Source organism: Aulostomus chinensis, chromosome 7 (genome assembly GCF_037954235.1).
Source record: "Aulostomus chinensis isolate RoL2024-O1b breed Wild chromosome 7, RoL_Achi_v1.0, whole genome shotgun sequence".
Taxonomy (NCBI): Eukaryota; Metazoa; Chordata; class Actinopteri; order Syngnathiformes; family Aulostomidae; genus Aulostomus; species Aulostomus chinensis.
This window is the reverse complement of record NC_141326.1, coordinates 16082394-16094420: the sequence shown is the minus strand read 5'-3', so window position 1 is coordinate 16094420 and position 12027 is coordinate 16082394. Positions and strand designations below refer to the sequence as shown.

General features: G+C 39.7%; 1 protein-coding gene across 6 annotated transcripts in view; it reads left to right on the top strand.

Moving 5' to 3' along the window:
- Window positions 1–2088: 2088 nt before the first annotated feature.
- Window positions 2089–12027, top strand: part of LOC147258757 (serine/threonine-protein kinase WNK1-like) — a 33360-nt gene continuing 23421 nt past the window's right edge. For 2 of the 6 annotated variants that reach the window (XM_086208758.1, XM_086208755.1), the window contains exons 1-2: window positions 2467–2780; window positions 4494–5754. In XM_086208758.1, the coding sequence (XP_086064884.1) occupies window positions 4963–5754 (792 nt within the window). In that variant the 5' untranslated portion in view covers window positions 2467–2780; window positions 4494–4962. Of the gene's footprint in view, window positions 2349–2466; window positions 2781–2968; window positions 3111–4493; window positions 5755–12027 lie in introns of those variants that run through there. The other 4 variants (XM_086208760.1, XM_086208759.1, XM_086208756.1 and 1 more) reach the window with 3 other exon arrangements.

The following is a 12027-nucleotide window of genomic DNA, read 5'->3' as shown; positions in this document are numbered from 1 at the left end:
AAACCATTAAAGTAAATTATTTTTATTTCAGTAAGCAAGCAGCAAAAGTTCAGTAAAACTCGGTATGAAAGTCCATCTTTTGATTTATATAACGGTAATATTACAACAAAGCGGACTCAGCAATTATCAGTTCATTTCATATGATTTTGATCTAAGTCGTTGTAGTGGAAATTAGAAAAAAATAAAAACGCATTTCCTCCAGAGAATTCAGAGGGAATGCTGTGAACTTTAAGAAATCGCAGAAGCAATCTTTTAAAAAGTGTGCAGCAGCTGAACGCTTGCAAAAGAAGAAGAAAGATAACATATAAAGTTTAGAGTCTTATAAATGTCAATGTTCTTTAAGTTCAATATTCATAAAGTTTAGGATCTCATTCCGCATTCACGTTAAAAAATATGTCTCGCTCGGGCAGGACTGTAGGGGGCAGTATACGCCTGCAGAAAAGTGGCCCTGTACTGTGCGTGCAACCACATCATCGGGGTCATGGAGGTCGCAAGAGAGGCTGTGCTGTGTATTAGCAACCCATCCATCCATCCATCCATCCATCCATCCATTTTCTTCTGTTTGTCCTGTTAAGGGTCAGGGCTGGAGCCTATCCCAGTGGGTGAGAGGCGGGGTTCACCCTGGACGGGTCACCAGTCCATCACAGGACCAACACACAGAGACAGACAACCATTCACACTCACAGTCACACCTACGGTCAATTTAGAGTATCAATCAGCCTCGTCCCCTCTTGATGTCTTTGGACTGTGGGAGGAAGCTGGAGTACCAGAGAGAACCCACACAGGAACAGGGAGAACATTCTAGCTGTCAGGCAACAGTGCTAACCACTGCACCACCGTGCCGCCCATATTAGCAACCCATTATCTTAAAATAGCCATTTTATTTACTCAAGCAATGTATGATATAGTGAGAAGACAACGGTATCTCTCATAGAATTATGGACAATTTATTATGTTACAGGAAATTCTATAATCTGTAACAGGACATCCGCTGAGAAAAACTTGATCAATGTGATGTGTTTCAATGACATATTTGCATCAAAAAACAAGCCAATATTTCTTTTTTTAAATGCAACTTCAAAAGAATTATATTCAAAGTCTCATCATGAAAAAATAGTCATAACAAAACACACCTAAGTAGATGTTTATATCACCAAAAATTTTGCAGTGAAGAAAAGAAACAATTGTAAAAGAGAGACAGTCAGATGTTCAGGAGCATTTTCCAGCCATTATCTATCAAACTGAGACTACATTCAGGTGTCATGGCTCAGAGGCAGAGTGAGCAGGCAAATATATACGGGCAAAAGTTTTTATTTTAAGAGAGAGGCATTTGGACTCAACCCAGGGAGGTACAGGGGTGCAGCGGTCGGCACTGTCACCTTACAGCAAGAAGGTTTCGGGTTCGAGTCCCAGCTTGGGCACGGGATCTTTCTTGCATGTTCTCCCTGTTCCTGTGTGGGTTCTCTCTGGTACTCCAGCTTCCTCCCACAGTCCAAAGACATCAAGAGGGGACGAGGCTGATTGATACTCTAAATTGACCGTAGGTGTGACTGTGAGTGTGAATGGTTGTCTGTCTCTATGTGTTGGCCCTGAGATGGACTGGCGACCTGTCCAGGGTGAACCCTGCCTCTCACCTGAAAGCCCTTCAGTTAGTCACTGAGTCACTCACTGGGAGAACACCACCCAGATGAAGTCAAGGATGATCATCTGTTTTTCCTCTCTGACCCATTTTTAAAGAGAGTTTACCATCAAATCAAAGGGAGAACCAAGACCAAAGTCAGAGACCAGTGTCAAGGATTAAAGTAAAAACTACAAAGATCAAAGTCAAAACTCTGAGATCATTGTAAAAGACTTAAGTCAGAGGTTTTACAACACCACACAACACTTGGCACCTAAAAATCTATAAAACTGGACAAAAGTGCTATCACCTTGTGTGGACCACATGACCTTGTGTCATGATCGGGGGTCTTTCCAGCACAGAACCATCAATTTGCACAAATTCCCGAGTGCATTTTCCTGTGCGCATAACATTCTGACTCTTTGCTCGGGATTAAGGTTGTTACTTTTCAGAAGGCCGTGTGAACGTAACAGGTACAGCATTTTGACCAGGTATGACAGGAGCACACTAAGTTTCATCATTGAAGAATTTTCAGGCTTACTGGTGCATCTTCACGAGGACAAACGTGAAGGCAGCCGCGAGTCTTTTGTTCTCCCAACAGCGACACATCGAAACGTCAGTGAATCGCATTCAGCGCACCCGCAGCGTTCCTTGTTCTACATGGAGACGGATTTCAGCTTGGACGTCGGTTTGAAACCATAGTTATTTGTGTTGTGGATATGATATTAAGGTAGGCACCGTATTCGTTAGCTGGACTGATCAATTTTATTTCTATGGGCTACACAGCTAGCTGTTAGCTAAACCCAATTCAGTCACGAGCGACAGCTTAATTACCGAGTCAGCCACCAAACGTCGTCGTGTGTTGTTACCGTCTTTTCAAACTATACAGTGAAATTTCGACTTATAAAAGCCAATGAGGAACTAGTATTACGATTATTTATGGTTCAAATGGCACAACGTTGATTTGAAAGAGGCAGGCAGGGGGTGGGTCCAGCTCTTCAGACCATCTGCAAGACCCGCCTAGCTAACGTTAGCTGGCTGGGTAAGTGACGCCGTTTGTCACTGCCTGGTAGCTTTCCAACCGGCCTCATACCGGAGGGAATGTGTTAGCACGGCCTGCAGTGTTCGTCACTCAGGGATGGGGGCTGAACGAGGATATACGGTAAAGTTGTCATTTTTTGGCGACCGCGTGCGTTAATCGATATAAACACATACGACGTCAACACTTGCTAAGATAGCAACGTGAAATGTAGGTTATCGTTAGCATATGCTAATTGCTAACAGCGGAACACAACTTGTTTAAAATATGTGACGTGGTAATTATTCATCCTTGGTTAACGTTTCACTGGTTAGGCCGGGATTAGCCAACTAGCCCTGTGCTAACCGTGCTACTTAGCAAGCTAACAAAGGGCCATTGCTCCTCCTTGCTTTGTATTGCTGGATGTTGCTATTTCAAATGGTCTCATTTACATGGCGGAGAAAAGGCAATTAAGTACGTTAAACGAGTTTTGCATGATTTAGAATTCAAGGTATTGGATTTCCTATTACCATTTTATGAAACATGTCCGGACGTTATTGCCGCTAACATCGCCAGTATTGGTTTGATATTGTGGTTTCCTACGCCATGACTGCAGACACCGCAGAGTGTTGATAGAGAGTAACTAATAATACTGTCATTGCGACCCTGTATGTTTAAACTGTCACACTGGATGCAAAACTGCTAACTAATTAATGTTGTATGACGACATTAAAATGGCTCTGGTCGTTGCAACTACCGCGATATGCCTATTACCTTCATGCAGCTGTATGGTCAAATGTTGAGAGTCGTTTACCGCAATGTGCCAATTTTTGTTTCTCATGAAGTTGTTAAAGAAAGAAGTTTTCATTTATGCCTTCTAATTTTCACTGAGGTTGGAGTAATAGATGATATCTCAATTAGTAATATATACTTTGTAACAAATGTGAGGCATTAAGAGGTCAGTGTGTCAGTCTGAAGCACATTTCTTACTACGGCCTTTCCTGCAAACAAAAAACATAATTAGTATAAACGCGTTATAGAAGTGCTTGTTAAACAGACAACTGACAATTGGTTGCTGTTGAATTATCAATCATTGCTACCGGCAGTGGGGCAGCTGTGACAACAAGCATATACTGGCTACATGACATACACCATGACGACACATCTTTTTTGAAGGGGGCTTTTCAGAAAATTTTGTCAGTATTTCCTATAACTACAGTGATGTATAAAGTAGATTCTACTTGCCGACACATGTTCTAGGTTACACTTAAGGGGTGTGTGTGTATATGTATGTATTTATGTATGTGTGTATATATATGTGTGTATATATATATACACACACACACATATATATATATATATATATATATGTGTGTATGTGTATATATATATATATATATATGTGTGTGTATGTGTATATATATATATGTGTGTGTGTATATATATACACACACATATATATATACACACACATATATATATATATATATATATGTGTGTGTGTGTGTGTGTGTGTGTGTGTATATGTGTGTGTGTATATATATATGTGTGTGTATATATATACACACACATATATATATGTATATATGTATGTGTATATATATATGTGTATATGTATGTATATATGTATGTATATATATATATATATGTGTATATGTATGTATATATGTATGTATATGTATATATATGTGTGTGTGTGTGTGTATATATGTATATATATATATGTATATGTGTGTGTGAACAGTGCAGAGACTTAACATGTACTGTTACACACAAGTAAATATATAGTGAATGAAATTGGGTGCTGTGGCCTTAAGTGTATTCATAATTGTTTTTTTTTCCTATTTTGTGTTGCAGTGAAATTCAACAGGACCATTTTTGGATTATTTTGCCAACCTGGCTTCAGTGACTTGGGCTGCAATAGGAATTTTTGCACCTGAAGCAGGCTGTGCATATTTGTCCCTCTTTAGTGATTCCTCATGCTTGATAGAAGCTGCTCCCCGTGTCTTACAGGATGGATGGTGTGGACTTAAACAGACTTGTGTGTCAACATCAGCGCTCTGTGTCCTGCTGTGATGATAAACATTTTTCCATTTACAAAAGAACACCTCCCATCCTACACCTCCAATCTCTGCATGATAAAGTCCAACTTTAAACAATAACAAAGACGGATAGGAGAGATTGGAGTTGTGAGGCATTATCATTATTTTCTTTTTTTAAAAGCGCACATAGATACTGCTTATCAAAGTCTATATGGCAGACATGGAAATATCCTTATTTTAATTTTCAGTTATTGTACCCCCTTACTCTTGGTGTGTGTGGTGGGATGTCGGAAAAGCCTGACGACAAAATGGTGAAATTTCTGGCTCCCCCTCAGAAGAGTGGCAACGCTCCCAGTTCTGGGTCAGACTCAATGGTGAATGAGTCCAGACCAACAGAAGTGAGGCGTCGGCACCACACCATGGAGCGTGATCGCTGTAATCCCGAACATCGCTTCTTGCGTCGCAGTGTCATCAGTGACTCCAATGCCACAGCATTGGCCCTCCCTTTACCCAGCAAGATCCCCATCCCTGCTCCTCAGCGTGTTCAGCCACGAGAGTCCGTAACCCAGCGGCAACAAAGTATTGCTGCTGCTCATTTGCAACGGACCGAACCTAGTCTAACTAAAAAACAGGAGTCTGTTGGAAGTGGAAGAGGGAGGGGAGAAGGAAAACACATAGAAATAGCCAAGGTGGTGCCTTTAGAACAGGAGTCTAGTATAGTGCAAGATATCTGTGATGGAGAGGTTGTGGTGGCAACCCACTCAGCGCCAGACTTGGGAACGAGTTTGCCAAATCAAACAGAACCTGAAAGCATCTCTGAAGTAAAGGTACCTCATGAAGAAGAAGGGGATGAAGAAGAAAAAGACTCTGCAAAGGCCCGCGCAGAAGCAGAGCAGAGAGAAGCGGAAAAAAGAGTGCAAGATGATATCGAAGAAGCAGAGACTAAAGCAGTGGGAACATCACCGGATGGACGTTTTCTCAAGTTTGACATCGAAATTGGACGTGGCTCCTTCAAGACCGTCTACAAGGGCTTGGACACTGAGACCACTGTGGAGGTGGCGTGGTGTGAGTTGCAGGTATGAAATTTGGATATCCACGTCTTCTAATTTATTACCTTCCCTCATAACTGTTTCATTTCAATGTATTTTTTACTTGGATCATGTGCACAAACTTTGCATATTAGTCTAGTGGGAAATGGTTATAGATGGTCTTTAATTTGTTAAATATCAGTTATATGGTCTTGGAAGTGTTATCCCCCTTTGTTTATAGTGTGGGCTTTTAACATTCTCAAAGGGATGCTGACTATGACCCAGCTTTGGATGTGTGTCAGTCTGCAGTGTTTAACTTAATGATGTGTTGTTTGCATCCAGAGCTCCTCATTCATATGGTGACCTTTTGCCAGCTCTTGGGCTGTTTTTTCAAATCACTGATTGTACCTCTTCATTCAAAGCAGTACACAAAGACGTCATCTCTACCTGCATGCAACCGGGGTTTCTCTCAGGGGATTAAGGCAGGAGAAGGGCCAGTCCTTCCTGTTAAGTACAATCTATAGATGGAACTGGGGTTTTATAGATTTAAGAGCAGTCTGGGATTGGTCCCAGTAGATAATGGGCCGAGTGAATTCTAGGTGTTGTATGCTTTGGCGGAATACCACTACCCCCCCCCCCCCAGGTCTTTTAGCACCAATTTAAAAAAGAAAAGAAAATTCACATACATACTGAATAGAAAGTTAGGTTTTTACAAAAATATCTTAACAACAGTGTGAAATACTTATCTATGTAATGGCATGGAGCCAGGGTCATTTCCTTTCACACTGTTACCCGAGACACAGCCTCTGACATTTTGCCTTTGAGAGGCATGGCTACTATTTCCCTTAAATTGTTTCACATGGGTTTTGTCAGTGAAGTTCAGGAAAAAATTATCAACTTCCCCATGTGGTTCTATTCGGACAGCTTACTCTCTACAAAGTTAAAATGGTGTACTTCACCTTAAGAAACTGTCACATTACCAGGTGATAACAAGGATTTTGTAATGACTGTTCATAGCATTGTATGAGTAAAGGAATTTTTACACAATAGTCACAGGAAGTGCATGTGGGCTTGATTCAGGTTAAGACAGAATCAGATTGATGCAGTCATGATCGTGATTTCCTTTACACAATTTTCACACTGGCAGACAACACATAAAATTTTGATGTGAATTTCGGATATGATTAAATATTATTGATTGATAACTAATAGATTAGAATAATGTTCTCTGAAGAACTTGTCAGATTGTCATGAACTGGATTTGATATTCTAAAATACCATTTCCTAGGCTAACAGCAGTTAGTACATGAGACTGATTTTTGGCAGTTGTAATACCAGCTTAAAGTGATTCTTTAGGCAAAAAGTGTATTATCTTTTCAAGTAATAATGAAAAGGTGTGTTGAGTTAATCAAAAAGTTTTCCCTCACTTAATTACTTTTGGGAAAATACACTTTCTGGATGAAGTATTTCTGTGACATCACTTTTGAGTCTTAAGATACTTCACGCTAGAACTATATGACATACCATACTTGTATCTTGTTGGAATGATCTACATGAGCGGTGGCTGCCTGCTGATTGGTTTGTGGCTGAGTGTGTCTGATATTGTTATGTTGTTAATTAAGCAAGTAGCTTGCTTTGATGGTGGGTAGCTCTGAGGAAAAGTGTATCTTGAGATTTAACTTTATTGCCAATATAATGATAGCATTATGGCCTCAGTTTAAAATTGCCAATTTAATGCTCGTATAATGTGCAAATTGTACCGTCATGGCATGAAAGTAGAGGATATCGGGCATTTAACTTCCTGCCAGTGAGCCCTGGCAACTTCCTTTCCCCCTTCTTACTTCTGGTGGTTTCCGGTGGTGATGCCTGGATTGGCTCTGATGCTATCTGAATCTTCATGAGAGCTATGCAAAATTCATCCACTTGCCACTTGAGGAAATGTTTGCTTTTCATTTTTTGATGTGTAGTTTATAATGAAAGGGGGAAAAAAAACATTCTCTTATTGATGGCCATAGTCACAGCTAACTCATAAAACCCAGGGGTGTTGTTTGTGTTTTAGTTGAACAGGATGCAGCGCACACACAGACAGTGTGCTTTGTTGCTTGTGTTGTATGTCGCTTTGGACAAAAGCGTCTGCCAGATGAACTTGTATAATTGAGATTTGATTTGATTGATTTGTGACCAAACAGAAAGGTCTGGTGTTTCCAACTCCAAAAAGAATGTATCCCAACTAACATGATCTAATTCACCTCCTGGAAACAATCGGGCATGAATCAGAATTAAAATTGAAAAATTAAAATGGTAACATCAACAATGACAATAACCCAGTCTGCCCATCCCAAAGCCCAACTATGACTTCCTGTGAATGGTACAGAGGTCCAAACCATCACAAGGATTCACACGGGAAACGAACCAAACCATGGTTCCGTTTGATTAAGACTGAGACCGCTTTTTGGATTGGACCAAATCTCAGCTGATTTGTCTAGGGGAAGTTTCAGACCTCTAATTTTGATACAGATCAGACTATGAAGTCTGAATGTCCAGACATAAAGAATTATTTGAAAAAAACCTAATTGAGTTTCTGAGGGAACATTTCCCTTGTTCTCAAATTTACTAGGTCTTTCAGATATGCTTCTGAAGCTATAATGCAGATTTGCTGAATGTCTAGTTGAAACAGCTACATGGATGCAGCACAGTTTGACCTCATTCACCACATGACTGTTTGCTTTCACTGTCACGGTTTCCCCCTGTCATGAGAGGCATCGGCCTCACACGGCAACACTTAAAACCATAGCTACACATGCACACTTCAGAACAATGTGAAGATTACACACGTGCCCCTCCCCCTATGGAATGAATCACACGCATGCTCAGTGCATTCCTGCTCTGGATGCTTGTGTGAATGTAAAATGGGTCACATTCCTTGCAGAGGAATCTCCTGTGTGAAGAGCAGCAGGCTGGCCTGCCAAGGCCTGCTGCTGCTCTCTCAGTCACCCTCCCACCTTTTAACTTCCTACCATTTACCCATATTGCTCTTCCTTTTTGGTTTCTTGCTCAATATAACGTGGCTTTCTTACTGTTATCAGGTTTAATGTATGATTAAATAGCATACTTAATATTCTTTTATTAACTTAATTTTTAATGAAAATCTTATTGTTTTTTCTTTTTACACACTCAAATCAACTTTGATTGAACACATTTGGGGTCATCTATGTGAGATAAAGAAGAAAGACTACAATACTGTAGATGTGATGTCCATGCTTGCATCAATATCTGTTTGGTGATTGATAAGTACTAGAGCTAATTGTACATCAGAACCAATACTTGAATGTGATCATTGCTTACATGTTGGTTTTTGATTGAGTAATCAATTCAATGACTAAACATTATTAATGCATTATTAAGTACAGTTAGGTGCATGAGGCTGTCAAGATTATTTGGGGGGATAAAATAATGAATGGCTCCTACGTTTGCTTTGTGTGGAGAAAGAAATTCCGTTAAAACTGTGATTTCCTCTTTTGGATGCTGTTATTTTAGAAAACGGATCCAGTGACAATAGGGGATTTATATAAATGTTGGTAATTTCATGACAAGAAGCTTTGGTAAGTGGGCGTGGTCTGTTTTTGAAATATGAACATATAACCCTGCTCTCTCAATTCCCATTCGTTCCCATGTCAAGTCAAGATTTTCAGTGCAAGAAACTGTTCAGTCACACATGAGAAGTTAAAATCCCCTCTCACATGGTTGTTAAATCTGTCTCATGATCACTCAAGTGCTTGTATTACAGTCCCTATACGTCCTCAGAGCATATTTCTGGTATTGTTACTTTAACCATATTTTTCACATGGTCTTTGAGATTAGTTTCACTTGTTTAGTCTCTTCAAACTTGAATATAATTATAGATTACAGACATTTCCTCTTTGAAAGCCATAAAAGATATCTTTAAAGTAAAAAGAAATAAAAATCCAACAGAACATATTTTTTTAAGAGCAGTGGTTTAAAACTGGAGGATTAGCTTGTCTGGTTTATTTAATTATGTTTCCTGTTGATGCCATAATCGGTGATGTGGAAAGCTACTGGCCATATGGGTCCACCAAGAGTTTGGTGTCAGTTAGAAACAACAAGAAGAAACAAGTCTGACGGGTTTTGCCTTGCAAGATCCTAAATATTCTTCCTTTAAAAATGCCCAAAATTCTAGAGCCACGTCAACAGGCGAGTGAGGCTGTAAATCCCTGTTACGCTCAAGAAAATCATGAAAATGGCTATGTATGAAAGGCTTTGAAGAATGTCGGCCCAACAAAGGTTATCTTTTGTACTTTGTCCTATCATTTGGGATTTATTAGTCAGTTACCATTTACAAAACCATAAATCTTGAGTAATCGGAGGAAATCTTTAATAAATTACCATTTTATCGCAAAGTACATCCTAGCTGAAAGGAGTTCAGTGACTTATTTTCGAGGTATGCTGACATGAACTTGTGTGCTTAAAAGTAAAAAGTTAGAACCCAAATATTTTACAAGCTATGCAGTAGTTGTTGAGATATTTTACCGTGGACCAAAGTGCTAGAAAAAGTTACACAGCTAAAGTTAGTGGCATGTCTTTTTCAGTCTGGAAGGCCATCTGTCCACAATCGTCTGAGAATTTTAAGGCGTACACCCATTTTCACCCACCCTTGAACCCAAAGATTTGTTTCAGATTTCACATTGCAGGCACGTTTGGACAGTAAGTAGGTCACCATAGAGAAGAAGTTGATAAACAAAGAGGAACACATTTGGTTGCCCCTCCTTTCTTTTCACACATCCATCTTCAGCCATGTCGTCTTTCATTTGCTATATCCCCACCTCTTTCCTCTCCAGGAGTGGCTGCTGACAAACATTCACAGTTGAGGAAGAGAGGTCCTGGCATCCTGTCAGGAGCTATGGTAGCTGGCTGGCATCTGTTAGTAGTGACATGCTATACTCAAGTAATTTAACACAGTGGCGTGTCGTGACTGTGGATCTTAGGATTCAAGATTTAAAATTGTAATTGAGTATTTTTTAATGCAAGGTGTAACAAGTAGTAGAAATGTCACATTTTGTAAGTGATTTGAATCCCAAATACACAGAGATTCCTCAAGGCTACAGTTAAGAAGACGCCCTCATGAAGTTGTTTTGCTTTTTTACACTGAATCAGTTTCAGAAATTACTTTTTTGACTGGTAGGGGACTGGAAGGGAAGGGGACTGGTAAATGAAGGTTGTTGTTTTTTTAAAGGCTAAAACTATACATTGCTTTTTGTCACATGTAACAGTAAATTTCTCTGTGAAAGTAATGATAAACTGAATGGTAAATCAATCAAAACCTGTAGACATGTCAGTGAGTACTTTCTGTTTTTGTCTTAAGCATACTGGTGAAACTGAGCATGGTATCATAATCTCAGCACCTTATTGTAACCGACTCTTACCAGTCCTTTATGACCAAACCTAAGTTCCTCTCACAATTTTGTATGTGCTAAATTTGATCCCCCTTTCTTTTTGTCAACAGGTTTTTGTTTGAGAGGTTGGCACCACAAAATAGCAATTTAATTAGCCTTACTGACTAACTGATGTCCTGTATGTAAACAGTTTAGGGAAATGAAGATTATTGAGACATTGAACTGTTTAGACACGCCTGAAAACACAAATTAGTGCATGTGCATATGTAAGTGAGAGTCATCACCAAATTGAACTTATGAAAGGGGTTATGCCAACATCACGCCCATAAATGACACCAAAACGCAACAGAAACCGTCAGGGGTTTTCTGTGACGAAGATAGCCTTCTTAGAATTCCTCACGTGTGTACCATGAGGTTTCACCACCGTTTGTATTTTTACACATTTATACCAACTTCCAAAAATATGAATTTAGAAACGAGCTTCAACTCTCCTCTGCAAAACATTGAACACTAGCTGAAAAGGTTTATTTTCAGTGGAGCAGTGAGAACAAAGAACAGTCGCCTGGTCTACGTGTGGAGTGGATTTGCCTTCGTCATGGCTTTTTGTCAGATCACTACCCATGTTAGCTAAAGGTTTCCATCCAACTCTCCCTGTCAACCTCAGAGGAGCAGTCTGACAAAAGCAGCCCTTGGCACAAACAGACTTCTTTTCTTTTTTTCTTTTTTTTAACTCGGACTATTTTTAGGTCGTATGGGTATTTATGACAGCCTTGGCCAATCTTTTTTTTTGTTATGCTGTGGTGATAGTGAAAGTGTCAATTGGTTTATTGTAAGTATGCTAAGCCGTTACATTAGGGCTACACAACTGTGAAAAAATATAATTACAGTTATATTGACTGATATTGCAACT